Here is a 22,860-nt window from a genome sequence, read left to right as displayed (position 1 = left end):
GTACTCGTGATGCAAAATCAGTATTACTCGCAGAATGGCGTCCAGTGTACGTAAACTAACGTCAACTGTCAGCGTCGTGGAAGCAGCAGTATATCCTGCATGGCTATTCGACCTATATGACGTTGCTTTGCTCTTTTATAGACGTTTTCATCATGATGACGTCACATTGCACGATGGTGCAATGGAAACAGATACATTGTAATGGTGTAGACGTTACGCTACGATGCATTCTTGACATAACAATGGCTCGAGGCCCTGCTTCACACAAGCGCCACCTCACGGTATCACAAAATATGCCACCACCCCATAAATGGCGGCTGTTCCATTTGACGTCTTCGTGGCGTGCGGTTTGGTGTCATAATGCAAAAAATCCATCGTGACGTCGTAACGGCAAGACGCACAGATAAACAATGTAGATAAAGTGCGTCATTGCATAATGTCTTTCTGCTTTAGGGAAAGAATATGCTTTGAACATTAATGTACACGAATGCCCTAGGAGTGTCTTCAACATTGTAGGTTATTCCACATTAATTTTCAGCCTTATTTCGACCAAGGCTCTCGCTATAACTCATCCGATTAATGCAATTTAATTGTTCGTGTATTTGCCTGCATATGAGTGCCGATCATTGTAAATAAGTGCCGATCTTTGTAAATAGGCATTCTTGGCTTAGCCCTATACACAGTGAGCCCTCAGCAGAGCAGTGCCAAGATTACGAGTTCTTGGCCATAGTCATCATTTCGTGGCCTACTATTGTCGTGCAATGGTCACTCGGGTCTAAACCGCACTCATCATTGTTCTTTTATAATATTCTTTTTATAATATCGTGTTATCATCAGTTTGCCCACAGATAGTCATCGGCAAATCTTGCATGAACTATAGACTACGCGTCTTTAGCCTGAATTACCGCTGGAAAGGGTGAGTGACTAATGGAGCGCTTAGGGTTTGACCTCGTACTTAGCAATTTTTCAGTCATATGACGACGAAGAAGGTCCTTAAAGGGCGTGTAATGTGCCTCCTTGTTGCAGGACGGATTTCCACTGTTACTTAATCTAGTGCAGCTTCAACGACTTACCGAAGGCAAGGAAGTTACAACTTCCTCTTTTTCTGTCAGGCCTTAGGTGTGACCCAACCCAGGATTGACCCTGAATCTACCGCCTCGGAAGAGGACGCCATAAAAACTGTACTATCCAACTGTGCTATCGGGGCCGGTCCGCTGGTATGCATGCATGTAGGCCTATGTACGTATGCATGTACTGATGTACATATGTATGCATGTATGCACTTATATACATATGTGTGTAAGTATTCACGACTGCATAAACCTGCATTTACGCATGCCTGTTTGTGTGCGTGTCAGTGCGTGTGTGCTTGGGTGTTTAATGATGATGGAAAATCAACAGGAATGTTATAGGTGGATGACTTAAATAAGTAGAACCATGGTAGTTCATAAGTCGTCGATAGTCTAAATATTTATGATCCTCCAATTAAACACGACGAATATATAGCCCCTAACCCCAAGTTAATCGGAGTTAGACAGAATGAAGCAAGGTGCCACAGATCTCTGGACACTCTGTCCATATTTGCATACAAAAGATCTGTACTCATTCTAACACTTAAGAAAAGCGTTTGAATTTAGTGTGGCCTTATGGCAGAGCCCGGGGAAACCCACGACAATTCGCAGGTAGCTGGAAGACCTTCCCACGTACGGCTGGAGAGGAAGCCAGCATGAGCTGGACTTGAACTCCCAGCGACCGCAAGGGTGTGGGGATCCTGGGTCCACCCAGTACTGAAAAGTGCATTGATATGTTTTACCTTAGGTTCGGGGCAGCTTCCGAATCGTACAGTTCGTGTTTTTATTTATTTTATTTTTTTTATTTATTTATTTATTTGTTTTTAGATCTTTCATGCAATACTCTGCAGCCACGTCTTTACAGTGTATAATGTCCATTAATGGACGCATGTGAACAATACAAGGTATCCTATAGGCTTACTCCAGCTTCCGTTCAACACAGTGCAATCATCACCGGTATGAAAATGACAAAGTAGTGCTCACTTAACCATTCTTTGCTGGTTGATGCGTCACAAACAAAGAAAGCAAACGAATAATATCAATGTCTTGCACGACAAGATATTTCCATTGAAGATGTTTGTGTATTCAGATTTCTTTGAAAAATGCAATTTAATTGTAGCTAAAGATGTTCATCCCAAGAAACTGTCCATAATATTACTGACATTGTAATTTTAGCTGAAACTTAAGTAAGGATGCACCGCGATATTCATGACCTATATAGAGTATCCTAGTATACAATATTTATATCAAAGTTATAAACATGGTATGTCTCAATTGCGATTCCACGGCATAATCAATATTATAATTATATTTACTCATTTTAAAACTGCAAGATTTGTCACAACATCTGTAACTTTCATATCAAAGGATAACGGACACTCTCTGCTCTAATGCTCAACCAGATGCGGCGGTCTGAAAGAAAGAATGAGTCATTACGTTTTTCATGAATTCTGTACAGTCGCGTTCATACGGTGCCATAGTCGAATCGACAAATCGAATGAAAACAGGACATGCAATATTCCATACGATTGTAGCATTGGAAAAATCGTATCTTCTGAACGCGATTTATTAAACACGCTTGTCATACTTTCATGACAGTTGTCGAATTCGACCAGCCGGTATGTGACAAATCACATCTTTTGTGTGAACGCGGGTTTAGCAGTGCCTTATAGTAGGCCTGAAGGTATCGAAGTTTTAATTTATCGTCGTTTGATAATTCTACGGCTATAGATGATTTCTTTGTTATGTTACCTTTATATCATTGCTACTGTTAGCCATTAGTTTTCTGTATAATTAAACCTCCAGGTAGCGGTTTTGTGTTGTGTGGTCATAAATCCTATTAATCAAGTCTTTGTATATCTATGCATCTTCAGCAAATTACATCCCGAAAATGGTGTACAATTTAATTATAGTCTATGAAGCACTTCATTCGCAACACTAACATCTGCCCTGAGACATGAGACCTGTTAGGCCCACATAGTTGTTCTCAATACAGGAGCTGAACAATGAGCACATAGGCCTAGACCTGTTTGAAAACGAAACTACAAAGGGCCATGGCTCATGCGTATACGCCTATCTATATAGGAAGTGTATAGGAAGCGGGGTGGAGTTGGAGGCACTCTTCCAACCAGTGAGGCTTGCGTCCAGACCCATGGAAGCTGTGGGATCTGTTATGCAATCGTGTATATGTATACACGAGGTGAACACAAGTTTAAAGATAGTAAGTCTGAGTAATTTCAGACCAGTGACGTCTAATAATTTGCAATTGACATCACTGCGTTTTTGTTTTTTTTTTTTACGTAATTCTGCTTCAGCCAGGCTGCTAATTTGCTAATGTATGAGCATTTACATGAAGTCAGAATAAACCCTGACTGAACTAATTTGACAAGAGGCCGTATTTCACCTACTACGTGTGACCATTTGCCCTCTATCACACTGTCGTCGCCGATGTGACTTTCAATAATGCGCTCCGTCTTTCAACAACCTGTTAGAAACCTCCACCCAGATGTAAAGACAACATTCACTGGAAAATATTATTTCGGTGACTGGCAGCACAAAAAGACTTTACACCCTAAAATACACAGAATTACATTCCGAAGTTGTAATGGTTGTCTGTGTTCACTCGTGATTTCACGCGATCCAGATCACGAGTCCGGCTACCGGAAGCCCGTTACGACCATTTGTACCGTACTTTCGGTGGCTGTTTTTGCCCTGTTTATATCTGAAAACAACACGAAAGGATCATGTGTGAAACAACGAAAAGTCGAACAGAAAGTAGGAAAGCGCGAAGCGAATATATGAACTGTGTTTTGCTACCTCTCATTTTCGATCTTTCGCAACTTCTTTTTTACTTTTCTTTCGCCTTTTCGTTCTTACCATCTTATTTTAATATTAAACGTAGTAAAGGACGAGACCACGAAAGGTCGACATCCCACTATATCCCCGACTTTCGTTCGTTTGCTCTTCGCTTCTAACTCCTAGTTCGCATCAGCCCGGAAATCATTCAAAAGGAGTGGAACTTCCAGCAACTAGAGATCCTCAAAACGGATACCGATTCGAGTCATACGACTGAAGTGAAAAGTCCGTCAGAATGGAGTTAAACAACGGTGAAATAAATAAATAAACAGCTCTTGATCAGTATAAAATTATTTGGAGTTTACTTAAAGTCAAATTTAATGGCACACTTAACTACTTATACAATTTGAACAGCAGAGCTTCGCTGCTTCTCAAGGCGATGTTAACCTTATTGAAAACGAAGGCAAAAACATGTGGAGTGAATGTAATCAAGAGTTTGGTGGGTTGTTTTTTTCGCTTCAGGTGTCAAATCGCTGTCAAGATCATTTCAGCCATATCACGACACCACACACGATTCCCCACCTATGCCGTTATACTACATTGCAAACACCTGAAAATGTGATGCCAACTGTGGCCTACAAACGCAATGAAAAGCATTTTTACTTGTTAAAGGTGACTGGTTTAATCCGTTTTCCTCTTCCCGTCATAGTTCAAGTGTAAAAAATGTTTTCAAACCCCAAGAAACCATATTTCATTGTGTATTATTCTATCAATTATTTAAAATAGACAGTTCTGTCCTCTTGACACAAATTAAGGCACGAATCAAAAATTCATTGCAAGCTCTTTCAAAGATCTTTGAAGAATATGAAAACATCTACAAGGGGATGTTTTTTCAAAGGAGACTTACGACGGCCTTAGGCGTAGACCCGTCATAGACATAAAATTTACGACGTCACTTTCTTTCAAAATAAACCTACACCCATCACGTGGTCGTAAATTTTCCGACTACTATGGAAGTGGCGTAAATCCGGTCGTGGCCGTGCAGGACGTGCAAATGTGACGGCAAATGTCACTTACAGGCACGGTGATAAGAGTCAGACAAACATTATGCACTTTACTGTAACCAGCTACAGAAAATAAACTAGGGCTGTATTTGCACACGTAACCGCCTTTTGTCAACACTTGTTGTTGTTGTTGTCCCAGTGACTGTACTTTTCACATTTTTAATTTCTTGTTCAATACTAGGTTGTTGATAGGTCGTATAAATTTCGCCCGCTGGAGAGACTGAAGGCGTGCTTTGAGCAACTCACGTGACAAAGAAAGTTAGTCCGTCGTAAATATCCTACGCTGTCGTAAAGCTAAGACACATTTGAGAAACATCCCCCAGAATTTAATCACCAAACTTTGAATCATATCCTTGAAACTCATATAATCCACATCTTGTATGCATCCTAAATGTCTGTATACATACATAAGTCACACAAATATCAATACTGATTTGACGACAGACCATGTTGGCTGAGCGACTTCAACAATATTCGTACATTACACTTTTTGTAAAAGTAGTAGTCTGTGTTAATGCTCCTTAAGTTGACGTGACTGGCTAGGACAGATACGAATCAAACTGACGTGCTAAATTTGGCACACGTAAAATATAATTAGAGATGGACAGCGTAGAAAAGTCTTTCGGTCAGTCTATAAACGCATTCACCTTCAGGTTTACTAAATGGGGTCACTGGCTTCTGGATTTTGTTGGTTGGGTGCTATCCGCAGTAATCGTGACTTGAGTTGCAGAATAGTCGGACAAAGGCTGGTCTCCACCAGTATCCAAGGACAAGATTGTTGAAGATTGAGATGCCATATGGTCGGACGAAGGCTGGTCTCCACCGGTGACAGGGGACTGTGTTCTGGGAGACCGAGGTGAAGGATGGTCGGACAAAGGCTGATCTCCACTGGTGTCTGGGTACCTAGCGTCAGGGATCGCCGAGTGAGATGCGGCATAAGGAGATGTAGCCTTGACTGTGCCTGTGTCAGCTGACGGTGTTTTGGTTAGGTGAGGCTAGGAATGTTGAGAATGTTTGTCAGCCAACGATCTACTTGTTTGGTGAGATGCGGAATGCTGGGACGCAGACTTGGCTGCGACTTCATTAGAGGACGGTATTTTGGTTTTCGAACGAAACTTTGACTGCACCTGTGTCAGCTGACGCTGTTCTCGGTGGCTAAAAAAGAGCAGAAGTGCAGGCCGAAAGTTTGGTTGCATTAGTTTCAGGAAGCAGTGTGCTCGTGGGTGGAGGTGGAGAATGACTGGGCGAAGTCTCAGAGGGCGTTGTTCTTGAGGATTGAGAATCAGAATGGTGGAGTGAAATTTTGACTGCGCTTGTCACGGGGGATGGTGTTCTCGTGGATGGAGATGGAGAATGGCGGGACGTAGTCTTGACTGCGCCAGTCTCAGAGGACGTTGTTCTTGAGGGTTGAGAATCAGAATGGTGGAGCGAAATTTTGACTGGGCAAGTTTCAGGAGACGGTGTTCTTGTAGAATGAGATGGAGAATGACGGGACGAAGTCTTTACTGCGCTTGTGACAGGGGATGGTGTTTTCGTGGATGGAGATGGAGAATGGCGGGACGTAGTCTTGACTGCGCCAGTCTCAGAGGACGTTGTTCTTGAGGGTTGAGAATCAGAATGGTGGAGCGAAATTTTGACTGGACAAGTTTCAGGAGACGGTGTTCTCCTGGATTTAGATGGAGAATGGCGGGACGTAGTCTTGACTCCACCAGTCTCAGAGGACGGTGTTCTCGAGGGCTGAGAAGCAGAATGGTGGGACGAAATTTTGTCTGCGCTAGTTTCAGGAGATAGTGTTCTCGTGGATGGAGATGGAGAATCGTGGGACGTAGTCTTTACTGCGCCAGTCTCAGAGGACGGTGTTCTCGAGGGCTGAGAAGCAGAATGGTGGGACGAAATTTTGGCTGCGCTAGTTTCAGGAGACAATTTTCTCGTGGATGGAGATGGAGAATGGCGGGACGTAGCCTTGACTCCACCAGTCTCAGAGGACGGTGCTCTCGAGGGCTGAGAAGAAGAATGGTGGGATGAAATTTTGGCTGCGCTAGTTTCAGGAGGCAGTGTTCTCTTGGATGGAGATGGAGAATCGTGGGACGTAGTCTTTGCTGCGCTTGTCACAGGGGATTGTGTTTTCGTGGATGGGGATGGAGAATGGCGGGACGTAGTCTTGACTGCGCCAGTCTCAGAGGACGGTGTTCTCGAGGGCTGAGAAGCAGAATGGTGGGGCGAAATTTTGACTGCGCTAGTTTCAGGAGGCAGTGTTTTCGTGAAAGGAGATGGAGAATGACGAGACGAAGTCTTTGCTGCGCTTGTCACAGGGGATTGTGTTTTCGTGGATGGGGATGGAGAATGGCGGGACGTAGTCTTGACTGCGCCAGTCTCAGAGGACGCTGTTCTCGAGGGCTGAGAAGCAGAATGGTGGGACGAAACTTTGACTGCACTAGTTTCAGGGGACAGTGTTCTAGTGGTGTGAGATAGAGAATGGTGGGAGGAAATCGTGAGTGCACTAGCTTCAGGAGACAGTGTTGTCGTGGATGAAGATGGAGAAGGGCGGGATGTAGTCTTTACTGCGCTTGTGACAGGGGATGGTGTTCTCGTCGAATGAGACGGAGAATGGCGGGAGCCAGTCTTGACTGGACTTGTGACAGAGGACGCTGTTCTCGCGGTGTGTTGGGACGGAAGATTAAATTCACTAGTTTTAGGAGACAGTGTTCTTGTAGAAGGAGATAGAGAATGGTGGGACGAAGTTTTTACTGCGCCAGTCTCAGAGGACGGTGCACTCGTGGAGTGAGGTGTAGAATGGTGTGAGGAAATCTTTACTGCGCTAGTTTCAGGAGACAGTGTTCTCGTGGATGGAGATGGAGAATGGCGGGAGATAGGCCTACTCTTGACTGCGCCAGTCTCAGAGGACGGTGTACTCGTGGGGTGAGAAGTAGGATGATGGGACGAAATCTTGACTGCGCTAATTTCAGGAGGCCGTGTTCTTGTGGATGAAGATGGAGAATGGTGGGACGAAGATTTAATTACCCCAGTCTCAGAGGACGGTGTTCTTGCAGGGTGAGAGGCAATATGATGGGACGTAGTCTTGACAGCGCTCGTTTCAGAGGCCGGTGTTCTCGTAGGGTCAGATGCAATATGCTGGGTCACAGTCTCGGGATCGCTTGTTTCAGAGGATGGTGTTCTCATAGAGTCAGAGGCAGGAAGGTCGGATTTAGCCTTGACCGAGACGGCGTCAGGTGGTGGTGTTTCGACGGGACGAGATGCGCCCCAGTCATTAGGCGGTGTCTTCGTGGGATGGTGCGACTGTGAAGGCGCCTCTGAGTCAGCAACTAAAATAAAGAGAGACAAATATTTATTTATTTATTTATTAGGTGTTCTACCATTCAGGCTTCAATCCCTTCAGTAATAGTTTTAATTCGTTGATTATTACTATTACTGAAGAGGTTAAGCTACTCATTAACGAGCTAATAATAATTAAATCTGGTTTCTGCGCTGATTTTCGAGCATTTGTGATAGGTCCCACATATCTCTTCTACAGGTACACCATCACGTCCATACAACAGGATTTTGCGCTTAGACAGATAAAACGCCCTCTAGACTGACAAATAGCATGACAAATAAGAAACTAAGCAACACAAATAACGACGATGTCACTCGTTACTCGTAGGTTGTTCAAGAATTGCCTAACCTGTCTAATCTCGGTGATTTTTGTCATCAGCCTTTTGACGAGAACCATTGTAGGCAGAACGAAGAGGTTGTACATCGGTATGTAAATCAATGAGGTACTGGCTTGCTACTGGTGCTAATTTCATTTATCGGGATTGTGCACGTGGACTTAGCATTTCAGAGGCCTGGGGTCGGTTTCATGAAAGTTTTTAAAGTGGGAGTTCGCACTCAAGTTCCCAAATCACTCTAAGTCAAGTGAATTTCATCTGTGCATCTTTTACAAGACGCCATATGGTTGGCGACGAAGAAAAGCTTTCATCTTCCTCCCCTTGTACAAGTTTTCATAACACTAAGAGCCTTGGTGATGGGCTCGTCTCGTAAGATAGTGCTGCACAATGACCCAGGAGCCTCTCATCAATGAGATCGTTGTGAGTTTAAGTCCAGATTATGCTAGCTTCCTCTCCGATAATGCATGGTAATGCCTGCCTGCAACCTGTGGATGGCTATTGGTTCCCCCTGGTTGGCCTTCGTCGTAAAAGTGTAATATTCTTGAGATAAAATGAACAAACGACAAAAACGGCACAACAGAAATCTGTTAAAATTCAAATAAGACACCATTTAGACCGATTCCAGTAAATATCTAGGGCCACAGGCACAGCCATTTTACATTTTGTTGCAAACCTTTATAATGGTGCAAAATGAATTTTATTCGATTCCTACTCATGCCTGTAATGGCGATATTTTTCCTGTTTTCATGTGCTAGGCGAATGCATGAAATCAGTATCCGAATCGTGTAACATGTAAGATTATGTTGTCGATAATCACAATATTTATCTTACTTGCGCTTGATTGCAACTGTTTATATACCCAATGTGGAGACCTAATTCAACAAGACGAATATACAACCACTGATGCGGGATTCTGGACACTTTGTTTATATTTAGTTATAAGAGAATTATACTCACTGTAAGCCTAAGGAAAATTAGAATGAAAGCCTTTGAGTGGAAAAATCTTGACTCACCAGTTTTTGCAGCAATAACTGACGATAGTTGACGTTAATCGTTCTATAACTCAGAGATCTAGCAAATGCTTTAAGATGAGATGTATACACGCCATATTGCTACTCAAGTAAGTATAATTTACAATATTAAAATTGAAACAATCCAATTTGTCATATAGTCGGCATGATGGAAACTTTCTTACGTTTCGTTGCACTTCTTAGCACGGGCTCAGTGCCGTCTTTTTTTTTGATAACATTATCAATGTAACGCTGATAAAACAACAATCTATAAGTGACACATTTATGTTACATATACGTGTTAAGAGGTGAAGAAATTACTTGTCTTAGAGCGTGCTTGCAGTTCATGATTATATATGTAAAAGATGTATAGTGTAACATAACATACTGTCTAGTGATTTTTGAATATCATAAATATTTGTTGAAGTGAAAGGTGAACAGCGTCGGATCAGTTATCGTTAGTTTTGACGATGAAAAGAGCCAAAGGGAAGGAGAGGCGCAAATCATGCATTGACCTGTGTATAGCGAGCTACCAAACGAGCTCCAGTTGAAAGGCATACACATAACAGTAACAAGTACCATCTCTTAATGAAATAGGCCTAATATTATTCTAAAGGTTGTCGCGATGGGTACGGTAATACTATTACCTTGTGTAACAATTATTGCACCATTTCTGCTTTATAACACTTTATTTATTTGATTGGTGTTTTATGCCTTACTCAAGAATATTTCACTTATACAACGGCGGTCAGCATTATGGTGGATGGAAACCGAGCAGAACCCGGGGTTACCTTTATGTAAGAATAAAGGTAAAATTATTGTCTTCGTTGTGCCACGAAAATACACTTGTATCAACCCCCAAATCTCGACGCACCTTCAACTCGTCGACGTCAAAGGGGTTGGCGACGAGTTGTTACATGTATGTTAAAGCCCATTAAAACTCGATGTCGCGTTTCAATGTAATGTTTCAGAATTCGACGTCTAGCTCTAGGGCTTAAACATGTAAAAACTCCACGCTAAAGGTCGACGCCACCTTTCAAATGTCGACAATGTGCGAAGAGCTTTTGCAAGTTAAAGGTCCATTTGATATTCGATGTAGAGGTTTTACATGGGGCCGTATTGCGTGCAGACTCGACACAAAACGTCGACATCGACACGAGTTTTGGGGCTGGAAAGTGGATTTCAAATGGCATTAATAACCAACTCACATATGAAACTGACGTACATACTCTTTTATATCGTAGGCATTAAAAGAACACAGACAGTATATATACTCACCACTGTTTTTGAAACACTTGCCGCAAGTAAGACACTTCAGTACCTTTGTAGGTTTGAACTTCACCAGCAAGATTCCAACGAAAAATGCTACTATTATATATAAAACTGTGTAATCAGTTTCCTCAGGTTCCTCGTCCTCGGCGAACCTATATTACACAAAAAATAAAAACACTTAAGTGTACGTAAAACTTTTCAAGAAGATATGTACATTGGGTACAGCCAAAGAAGTAAAATTTTGGCTTTATTACTTGAAAAGAGTATAAAAATCGAACAATTTACGCTCAGATTTAGGCAAATCAAGCTGAGTCTTTGCTCTATTATGCAATTTATCACGTGATATTTATTAGTCCATTTTGACCCTAATTATGAAACTTCTTGAAAACGTCAATATTAATGAGCAATACCCTGAAAGGAAGAAGGAGCCGCTCAGAAAAGTACGTGCAAACTGCACACTTTTGTTTCATTGTCAGCAAAAGCAAGAAAGTCACAGAAAGATTGATGTTAGCGATGTGTACATCACCTCACACTTTTCTAGGTTATAGCGCCACATTAAGATGTCGTTTACGAGAAAGGATATAAAAAAAAATCATGTACGAAGTTTTCGTGAAAGACGGCCTAGGTGCTGTTGCACAAAGTCGTCTTAACGTTGCAAGCACGTGACTCTCATGACGACGTAATGTCTTCAGGGCCCGGTAGTTCAAAACTGTTTTAAGACTTAATACCAGATTTAACTTTAAGCCAAGTCTTCAATTTAGTGCTTAGTCCGAAAATACTGGCGTAACAGTATATTAAATATGGCCTAAATTTGCTGCTTTAGAAAATTGTATTGACTGCTGAATTTGGCTAAAATCTTAAATATAAAAAATAACTTAATTCCGGTGTGGGCTAATACTTGAGAACAACTTGACCCTTTGATACAGCTGCGATGGTAGTTAGGTGAACGTAACGTCAAGATAACTTCATGTAAGCACGCCTTGTTCGTCATGGAAGTTATGTGCCCATAACCCTATGCGTTTTGTGAAACGGGTCGAAAGCCCACTTATAGACAAATGAGCAATTAACTACCATGACAACGTGTGATGAACAGTCATGAAGTGCACTTACCTTCATAATTTTCACCAAGCCATTTCTGAAAATTGTTTTCTTTGATTGGAGTTTTAAGCCATACTCAAGAATATTTCACGCACGTGTCAAAATTATGCTTCGGGGTTTACGTCGTATTTAGCAATTTTTCAGTCATATGACGGACAGGTGTCATTAGGTGCTTGTACCTATATTGATTCCCCGCAGGGCGAATCCATGCCGGCAAAGTGCTGCCCCCCACCTGAAGTGTCATGCCTAAGACATCATACATGACACCCCACCTAGTCACATTGTACTGACACCCGACTTCGAGGCGGATGGTCTAGCCATTAGGCTACTGAAGAGGTCTAATGAATTACATGCAACTGGACCAGGTTGTAAGCAAAAACTGGAAATGTGAGATTTCATATTGTTGGAAATCAGTGGGATTCATAAAGATTGGATACAGTGAAGGAATGCACAGATTTAAACCATAATATATGTACACAGATACACACAAAAGTATACTAGGAATACTTACTTCTCTGCACAGCAGGCTTCGTCACAGCAGTCATAACGTGTACAGCACACAGAGTGTAACACGTCACAGTTTACGACATATGAACATGTATTGGCAGCTGTATGAAAGAAAATACAAGTAATTAATTTTCGTCAATCTAGTCCACAGAATATTTTAGTTGTAAATCCCAAAGCAGAAAATACAATGACAGGCTAGTGACTGCAATTATCTTTTGTCTATATAATATCCCTTTGCTGGTAGAGCGCATTCTTGTCATTTTTCTGTAAGATATGCTCGGGGGCGTCGCCAGGTTCGAACGACACTCCTGTTTGGGTTAAAATGAATTTGAACTAAAATTCGAATGATGTCCGAAATATCTCCCTTCTATCCCTCAACATTTCCAAGAATAAAAGAAAGAGAATTAAAATGAAAATAATAATCAGACAGTATATACATGTTTAGATGATATAAAAGAGATACATAAAGTTTCAGGTACAGTGGTGCAATGACAAAATCTGTGAATATGAAAATCCATTATTGCACTGAGTATCTGCACGGGAATACTTATGAAAATGATTACCCAACTGTAATTAAACTTAAGCATTACAAGATAGGAAGATGTATGATAAATGTCATGAAAATAGGTTTAGGACTGAATTTAGTATTTTGCATGAACAAAATCTTAATAGAGATAGTCCTCTGGTATTTTGAGCGTATGAGTGCCCTAAGGTCTCTCCAATCATTCTTCCCCAAAACTGATGATATTCCACAGACTCTGAAAATTTCATTATCTGGCGAGCTTACTTAACCCCGAAAACACCCCCTACCACACGCACTCCCGATTTCTTGCAGAACGCGTCTCCTCCAATGTAAGGCCTTGGAACTTCCTCGGCCTTTGCTTGGTGGCCTATAAGACAGGATAGTTGACCCCACCATACAATCCATAGCGACGCCCATGATGAGTTGTATTTATTCCATCGAAAGGGCGAGCGATGTAACTGGCATTTCACTTACAATAACAACAAAGTAAAACCGTATATAATGCATTAATATACATAAACAAAATTTGCTAAAAATAAGCGTGAAAAGTAGGCCTACCTGTTACCGTCAAAAATGAAAACAGCAAGCAGATTAAGAAAGCTTCCATCATTAGGAGAATAACAGGAAATAATTCTTTGAATGGACGAGATTCAGTTGGCGTTTCATCAACGTGCTGACGTCAAGTTCGAGTCGTTTTGTCTCATCAGTGGCCTGATCTCGAACGACGTTACGTACAATAGAGGTTTCTCTGTATGTGACGTCATTGCTTATAAAGGGAGACCATTCAGTATGGCAACTTCTATATATCTTGAATTAATAAAGTAGCTTTGCATACTGTATGCTTAAATATAAGTAGCTGATGACGAATTAAACTAGAAAGGCGTGTTTTCAGCACTTTTCTACGATGTGCACTAATTATTAAGCGATTACTAGTCTGATTCCCTGACGTATTCTGTGTACCTTGAGTGCGACATCACAAATGATTAGCGCCAAATGACGTCAGGGGGAGGGAACCGGCCCAAGCTATAACGTGGGCCGTTGGACGAACTGTCACACGCATGTGTCAACACTTTTGCAATAGTGAGGCGGCGTATCTATTAATCCCACGAGGCAGTGCGCAGCAGGACATCGAACCACAGATACGTCAAAAATGGACTGTAACGAAACGTCTACCATGTTACAATATCTCAGTTTCGGCTGTAACGTTGTACTCTCTGTGACGTCATCACGATGAGCCAGGAAAGGAACATTTGACGTCAATTAAACGACGTCAAGGTCCTGCTGTCAGGCGTTTGACAGGTTCTCAAAGGATAACGCACATATACGTTCTATCTTTCTTACGTCACAAATGGAAACCTGTCAATCTCCCTGCAGCAAGATAAGTAAAGTGGACGAGGTTATTAGTTTAGGTCGAAGGCTCGGACGAGCGCTTTGCACGCACAAAAGGGTGTAAAACATGAGATTTATCGCCTTTCTTTATATGTAACACCCAATCAGTCAAGGGTTATCAAATTAAAAATTATGTTATTTTACCATATATAATGAAAGCCTTTGATATTGTGTGAAATCATACTGGAATCACATTTCACGCGCAGATTGGAACATAATGTTTAGGTTTCATTTACAGCTCTTCCCGGTAGTACACCTTAACGCTGTAGCTTCGATTTGAGCTCCCACGCCAACAACGGTAGATCGAGAGCCACAAAATCTAGAAGCGATGTTCAAACGAGTAATGTTGATTTTGTGTCGTAAGGAAGCTGCGTAAGGTTCACTGTAAAACTTCCGGTAGGCACCCATAGCAGGAACATCATTTCTTAATTTCATATGCCCAGGTAGGTTCTGTATATGTCATATACATGTATATTGAAATAATAAATTTTATATATAGCTCTGGTGGTTAAATAATTGATATCTTTTTTATACATATTCCTATATTTATATTACCACGCAACTATATCAACACATCCAATTACATAATGCCACAGGTCAGCCATATCCCTGGTAAGAGGCTGCAATGTTTTCAGTGTAGCCTCCTTTAATAAAAGCAGATATATCGAACATTGGTCTAGAGCTAATGCATGGAGCAGGTCTACCTAATTTATTCCTTCAGTTTTTATTGCAGTTTTTATCAGTAATATTTCTTTTAAATATGATGTGCACTTCTTCACTAGCGCTTATAAAATCTTCAACAATGCTGTACACAAAAATGTTGTGAATCAATTTTTCTGGAGAGAGAAACCGGACAGAGCCTGGAACAAACCTCTCTAGATTTCAGGCCGTTTCGATTGCCAATTACGGATGTGAAACATTTACCCAGCTGTCAAGTTTGTCAGAAAGTCATTTATATGCTATGCTTTGCAGCATGTTCTTCAATTTTATATGTCATACACGTATACTCTCTCAGTCTCTCTGTGTCTTAAATTGAATATTAACATGCAAAAATGTCGTAACTATGTGCAGACATGCGAATTAACCATGCATTGTAGGAAGTTATAAATTTAACCTGGGGTTAATGCGTTCATAGACTGTAACAAGTTCTGATTCCACTGCGTGTATTTATTGGATTTATTTCACTAATATCACACATGTACTAAAAAAGTAGAGCATCGTATCTCAATAACTTGTTATTATTCTCAAATTCTTTTTCCTGTCTGCACACTGTAGACGGGTGTGAAATAGATGGAACAATCATACAATTAAGACTACATAATTCTACCTTGATTATACACAGCCATATCGTATTTAAAGTACGTAGAAGATTGGGGAAATACATAACATGAAACAACACAAATTTATGTATATACAGTCAAACCTGCTCTATGCGGCCAGTGAAGGGAGACGTAAAAAGTGGCCGCATATGACAGTTGGCCACATAAGACAGGTTGTGAAGACCAAGCCAAATCACAACTGAATTAACTTTTAGGAAATCTACACATGTACATAGTCAACTTGTAGATAATTGTTAAAACACTAATCTGTTCTGCTACACACATTTCATAGAAATATAACAGTTGTAGGGAAATAGGCCTAATAACTCAATAATTTCAAGTTTTGTGGGGTAGGCTAGACCTATGGACCTCACGCATTCATCGGGCACTTACAGAAAGAGTTTCAGGTCAGGGCACGCATGACAGGAGAACTTTCTTCCCATCATTGTCAAACTCTAGATAGCCTTGTGCTAGTTTGGCCTACGTAGGTATAAATGACCATTCTAACAAATTTTTGGACTGTAAATGGCAGACTGCTGGGATGCTCGAAAATCCAGACAATCATTTTTGCCATTACCGGTGACACAACAACAACAACTAAATGTACGAGTGAAGGAAGATCAATTTCTTCATGTGTTCGATACAGGCAATATTTTGGCAACGCGAAATGAAAACACCATTTCCCTGCAAAGATAATCGTCAAGCAAGCCAGATAATTTGTCAGAGAAACCATTCATGGCAGGAACCACAGGAGGTCAGATTATAGGCCTATCTGAGTTTGCCCGCTATTTATGGCATTCATAGCTCCGACCTCAGCATGGAGCTTATCAACCGCAGCAGTGGATTTCCAGAGTGTCCGGACTATAGCCAGCTGGGCCTCATTAAAGAACAATAGACTTTCACTGCCATTCACCAATAAAGTTCACACTTCACTTGTCATCACAAAGTGGCAAGTTGTAACTTTTAATCACTACAAACACTTCCGCAGCTTGTGGTCGCCATTTTGAAATTTTTGAATGTCCAACGCGGCAATCGTCATTTCTGTTGAAAGTCTCGACCGATCAGGACAGGCTGATATAGAATTTGCAAAATATTTTGGCATCTGGACGCGTTGGACAGGTGCCCGGATGTTACAGGTCGTTTAGCATGGAAAATTGTTTGGTCGCGGAAGAGAGTGGCCGTTTACGGTGGCCGTAGGTACAGGTTTGACTGTATTTGAGAAATTGTTGCTACTGTTTCAGCTACTAGCCCAGGGCCTAAACGTAGATCAATTAATTTCCAAATACATATATAAGCATGCCATACGTTCGATTATAGGCTTTGGGTATTTCATATTAAGATATATGTATTAGAGCACTATTTATATACTTAATATATTGTTAAGCTGATCAATATCCTTTGATCGGTCAGGAAGGCGATTAGGACAAATCGTCCATTGTTGTGTAATTAACTTCTGACATTACAGGTTCCTGTAACCGACATGAAGCAATGAACAGACAACAACAGATGTAGCTAGTTTATTAATATATAAATAAAAGATATTAAGCGTCATAACGGATGAATAACGCGTCAATTCTGTGAAAGTAAATGGCAACTATTTTCCCATCTTCATCATAGTGTATAACAGGTTATCACGTTAACCTGATATACAATACCCCGTTCACACGGGCAAAATTAAGCTGGTTTAACTTGCGAAAGTGGCTTTGACGTCGCCCGTCTGAACGCAGAGTGTAACATTTAATCCGGTTTATTTGCCTCAGCTTCATGTTTCAAGCCAGTTCCAGGGCTTGAGCGGGTTTATTTGCGCCGTGTGAACGATAATTGGATTAAACGCCGCGGACATGCATTTTTGAATCGCATGCGGACATGGAATTGTTGACAAGCTCGTCATTCAAAGAGGAACAGTCGAGGGATAAACGGGGCGACGAAGAAACGTCTGCACTAATGGCTGTTTGTAACATCATGAAACAACAATTGAATGGTGATGTAAGAAACAAGGTGTGAGACAAGAAGCAGGTCAGTGAAGCATGACGGTGCAGTTACTACACCGGTTTAAATGTGACCGTGTGAAAGGGTAAATCTCTGAACTGGCTTAAAACCGGTTTGGCCATATGGTCGTGTGAACACACACATTTTTATCCTTGGCTTTTAAACCGGCTCATATTTGATCCGGATTAAATTTTGCCAGTGTGAACGGGGTATAAGACCACTGGGCAATTGTATGTACATGTCCTTATCCGGACGTCAGTTACAGTATAAAAACATTTATACTTGTTTTTTGACACTGGGGCAACACTCAGAATTAAAGCATCTAGACTTTATTATTATCCATTTCCGATGTAATCGTACCGTTAAGGAAAATCCCGCTCTCCTCGCATTAGACTGTGTGGTTGACTCAGGTGCCGAATGCGCCGACCCCCCGTCGTGCAGCCCTTTTCATATTTGCCGACCTCCGAATACCAGCACCATGTGACATCTGAGAATCAACCAATCAACTATCAAGACACAACTGGGAACGTCTGGTCACAACTGTTGCACCACGTTCTATCCTAGTAACCTAAACTGTAGCATTTACCCGATTACTAAAAATGCCTTTACGACGGTAATTTCACTCGGGTAATTATCTCCATCCCATTTCGGATGATTAACGTGCAAGTCGTATCTCAAACTATCACCAAACCTCATCAAAGCAGGAGAGGCTCAGTAACCTCGTAAAATTAACAAACATGTCCGACACAGGTAATCTGTTGGTTTGGGTTGGGTGATTGAACCAAAACAAAAATGTAACTACGGTGTATTTCCGTACATTCTCCAGTTGAAGAAACATGTACAACGATGCTGTTTATGACTCCGAGTGGTAGTAATCGACATGCAATGTGAGAGTTGCTAATGATGGTACAATCGTTAAAAACATAAAATGTGTACATTAAATCCACATTTCACGTGTTTTTTTCCTGTCAGGTCCTACGTCGAAGACAGAAATTGAAACAGCGAACTGATAATCTTGCAGTGTGTACCAGACCCACTGTGCTCAGTAACCGGACATCGGGTGTTTTGGGTCCATGAATTGACGGTATAGATGCAGTGCCCAAAAATATTAGTGATAAGCTATATGCCTTGAAGAAATCATTGCCGTAGACCATAATGATAAAACAAGATAAAACCTAAACGACGGAATAAGATTGACATTTTTTTTTATATAAGAATATATATCAAAACTTGGCAGTTTGGTTGGAAGTATATAAGTTTTCATGTAATTAAAAAATAAGACGATAGGAAAAATTCGCATCATAATTGGATTATGCTTAATTCAAACCAAAGATAAAGTGGCTTGCATTTATAGCCACGACAAAATTCATTGGTCAGAGCTGCATGGACATAATGTGGGATGAACCTCAGCATATCACGAGCTTATGGTAACGGCTCATGCACTCATCATAAGCTGACGTCACCATCATCTGGTAGCGGTGGCTTCCGAATAGGACGGAGGCGCCACCGTTGGTATATCATCATCCACATATGGAGTGTTCGAAACGTTTGTGCTAGCCAAAGGGTAGCCGGCTGAGGGGTATGATGATGGCTGGACATGTGCTCCAGTGTTTGTAAATGCAGTATTAAACCCACGCGAAACCCCTCCGCTTGCTCCAGGTAACGGTGATATATTATTCGTCTGATTGTGTCCGGTAGGGCCTGAAAGAAGAGTATGAATATGAACATGGAATCAAACCGATAGTCTGCGCAGCCTTTAGTAAGCCCACTGACCATACAATAGCAATAGCTACATGTTGGTACTAACTCCCATGCTCATACCGGTATAGCTTTGGAAGAAATGAGATTGCTCCGTACTTAAAAATATTTGACTGACACGACTGACTGCTTGCTAAGGTTGTCAATAGAGGATCTCCACGAGTGCCCCTAATGTATCCAATTTATTCAACGAGAGTTAAAAACTTTCGTTTGTTTCGCCGAGACTTGAAACAAACGAAATTTGTAAACTTTCGTTTAATAAATTTGATACTACACGAGGTGGAGATTCTGTTTATCTCATAAATGGAACATGGACTACAAGCACAAAATTATGACTCAAATCAGCGATGTTTTTTTTGTCTGGTGCTTCTGATTACAGAGGCGAGTGAAGAAGCGCGAAGTAATTTAAGTAAGTGACGTCAGTCTTTCATCCTCAGAGCATACCGCAACATTTCTGAAAAGTATGCTCGCCACACAAAAGAGTTCACCCTCGGAAGTTGTGGACATTTTTTTTTATATTATCATGTACACAATTAAAACTGAGTGGCAGATGGTTGTTTTGAGTTTACGAACATGGTTGTCAAGGGGCGACTTTGAGGAGTCATGGGAAAATCGGCGACGACGATAATGTCACGAGTGCGTGGCATGCATGTCTACCTGAATGAGAAAGCCAGCTGAAATGCCACTTAACATATGCCAGACAAGAAGATTAAAAACTTCGATGGCAACATCATTCTTACGTAACAATTAAAGATGAAACTAATTAAGGAATTTCCAAAGTATCTCTGACTATACAGTCAACATATGTAAGACATTTGCACTCAATGCAGGCGAAGTAATTCGGCGCGTGTGTAGCTTTTCATTGGCTGATATTCATCTATGAACAGTCGTAAGCTAATCACGTATAGCTCTCAACACTGACGGAAGATGGGTAGATACGAAATTCATCCGACCCCCATATCCGTCGTCCTGGGTCACATTTGTGGGATCTCTTTGTTTATCGGACGAGCTGTATGTGTATCAGCTTTTGCCAGGATTGCAGTTATATAGTAAGCGTTCACACTTGAATTGGTCAACGTGCCTCAGTCATATGATAACATAACATCAGGCTTAACCATAGGACAAGAAACTTACACAAAGTATGATACAAGAATAAATAATACCATTAGTAGATCTATCCAGTCCTATAACTCTTAAAAGACGAGCAACTGCAGGGCGATGACGATGTTTGTAAATGTAGTAAATCAGGGAACCAACCAGGAATGCACATATCACGATGTAACCGATCAAGTCTGAGTTCTGAAGAGCCCAGTCTCTGTTAGAAAAAAAAATCAAATCGTGTATCGGTAAGGTTTCACTTTTCATATATATATATATATATATATATATATATATATATATATATATATATATATATATATATATATATATATTTAAAAGTATTATTTTCACATACGGCAGTAAAACTTAGCTTCCACAAGTAACCGCTCTTAATCGTTACATTCACTATCCTATCCTCGAATTCCCAACGCTGAACGTCACAAAAAAAGGTGTCCTGTGATCTTCAAGTAATTCTGAATTCATATCAACTCATTATGTGGGAATAATAAAGACCCCAGCATCGCATTTAACTGAAATGTAACGTATGCAGCCACTTGGACAGCATCAGAACTTTACAAACCGCCATTTTCGCATCACCCGACCATGGTGGGTTTGGCCGCTCCTCCCAAAGTTAATATCATTGGTGTTTTTCACAGTTTTTGGTTATATTCCATTCTGCTCATTCTTAACAAAGAAATTAAAGTTAAGACTCTCCAGAATTTTGCCAATCGCTCTTTAGATGGCGTACATCTCCAACCATTCCACGAGTTCTGGTTTAAATGTTTTATACTGAGGCCGGCTCAAATTGCTGCCAATGTAACAAGTGTATTTGTGTTAATTGTGACGGTAAGGACTTTATTATTAATGAATAACTAGGTGATATCGAGTAAGAATTATTGAAGGATTACTGGAAACATGTTTTTGTAGCAGTACAGTATTGACATGTTGAGGACAGCGCATTCGAAAAGGCCGAGTTCCAGGTTAGTGATAGAGTTAAGAGTAAGAGAGCTGTATTTCTGAAAGCATAGTGGGAAGTAGGACACAGATCTCAGATCTACATTGTATTATGCCTTAAGGTTAGTATCTGTTTGTGTATTCAGAAAAATCGAATGGGTTTTGTACCCTCCATCTACTTGGAATTTGGAACAACAGTCTTCTTGGCAGCATCCTTCCCCGATTGAACAGCAACTTGCACGGCAACACTCCCTCACGCAGCTTTCGCTCGAATTTGTGACGGAACACTCGTGCTCATAGCTGGCGACTGGGAAAAGTACAAACGAGACATTTATACACAGGCCTTAGTTATTAACATTAACAGTATATGATTGAATATGCTACATAACTGAAAAGGTTATTGCGCACGTTACATAGGTTAATGCTAGAAAAATACAGTAAATCAAACACCCCATTCCAGCACTACAATGCTCCAGTCTACTGCCTACCCCCAGGCGAATCCTGAACATATTGTCATGTGGCTATACGACATTTCGCTAGCTTGTGTTTATGTGCTTGAAATTCACATCCACTACACAACATGTTACTCTTACCATTCACAATTACATCGTTCGCATATAATTTCAGATGTATACTGTAAATGGGTACATTAATTTGTCTTTTTTGAAGATATGATACTGTAACTATTTCGAACTTCCTCTCACTTTTTTTGAAATATCGCACATACGTCGATGTGCCCAAAGATATTTCTGCAAAGGTCTATATTAAATAGCTTCCCACGCTGATGTGCGTCGAAGAGCGATTAAACTACCATTTGTACCAGCTACTATTTGACATGCCTTGGCACACAAATGTTAAGAAGAAACAGCGGAAACTGCATTATCTGTTGTTTTACAGGCGTTACACACAGATGTAAGGAAGATAAGGCATAAACATCAGCTGTTGTTTTGCAGATTTTGCACAAAAATGACAAACTGGAGCTGGTACTTATTCGCAGGTTGCAGGTTGCAAATAGATACGAGAAAATCACCACACTTACTGTTTAAGTCATATAGCACAATACTGTTTGACTTTAAAAGAATATAGGGCTTGTGCAGTCACAGGAAGATTTTATGATTTCATTTGAATAACCTAATGTCTTGCATACCTGCTTCGTTCATTGACAGCAACAGGGTAAGAATGAGGTCTGTACTGCCCATGGCCAACTATAACCCTATGTAGGTGTTATAGTAAGTTCTAAGCCCACAACTTAGATTATAATTCTGATTTCAAATCCATGCACGGAGCGTCGTTTATTTCTCAGACATCATTACACATTGCTCTTTAAGAACATCTTATACAT

At 40.9% G+C, this 22,860-nt stretch overlaps 1 protein-coding gene across 1 annotated transcript; it reads right to left on the bottom strand.

The window, feature by feature from the left end:
- Nucleotides 1–5,958: 5,958 nt before the first annotated feature.
- On the bottom strand, nt 5,959–13,698 carry LOC135470569 (uncharacterized). The gene is made up of 4 exons (XM_064749589.1): nt 13,567–13,698; nt 12,490–12,586; nt 10,887–11,032; nt 5,959–8,253 (listed from the first exon to the last, which is right to left on the bottom strand). Exons 1-4 carry the CDS (start codon nt 13,616–13,618, stop codon nt 6,086–6,088), a joined length of 2,463 nt encoding a protein of 820 aa, XP_064605659.1. The 5' UTR covers nt 13,619–13,698; the 3' UTR covers nt 5,959–6,085.
- Nucleotides 13,699–22,860: the final 9,162 nt, after the last annotated feature.

This window comes from Liolophura sinensis, chromosome 7 (genome assembly GCF_032854445.1).
Source record: "Liolophura sinensis isolate JHLJ2023 chromosome 7, CUHK_Ljap_v2, whole genome shotgun sequence".
NCBI classification, from domain to species: domain Eukaryota; kingdom Metazoa; phylum Mollusca; class Polyplacophora; order Chitonida; family Chitonidae; genus Liolophura; species Liolophura sinensis.
The sequence above is the reverse complement of the archived record's forward strand: the minus strand, read 5'-3'. Positions and strand labels throughout refer to the sequence as shown.

Bases quoted from the DNA above. Each gene is read 5' to 3' on its own strand.
- LOC135470569 (XM_064749589.1), bottom strand. From the start codon at position 13,618: ATGATGGAAGCTTTCTTAATCTGCTTGCTGTTTTCATTTTTGACGGTA. The intron at 11,033-12,489 runs GTAAGTATTCCT...TGTGTAATATAG, and splicing joins GAAGCCTGCTGTGCAGAGAA to GTTCGCCGAGGACGAGGAAC. The intron at 8,254-10,886 runs GTGAGTATATAT...TCTTTATTTTAG, and splicing joins CAAGTGTTTCAAAAACAGTG to TTGCTGACTCAGAGGCGCCT.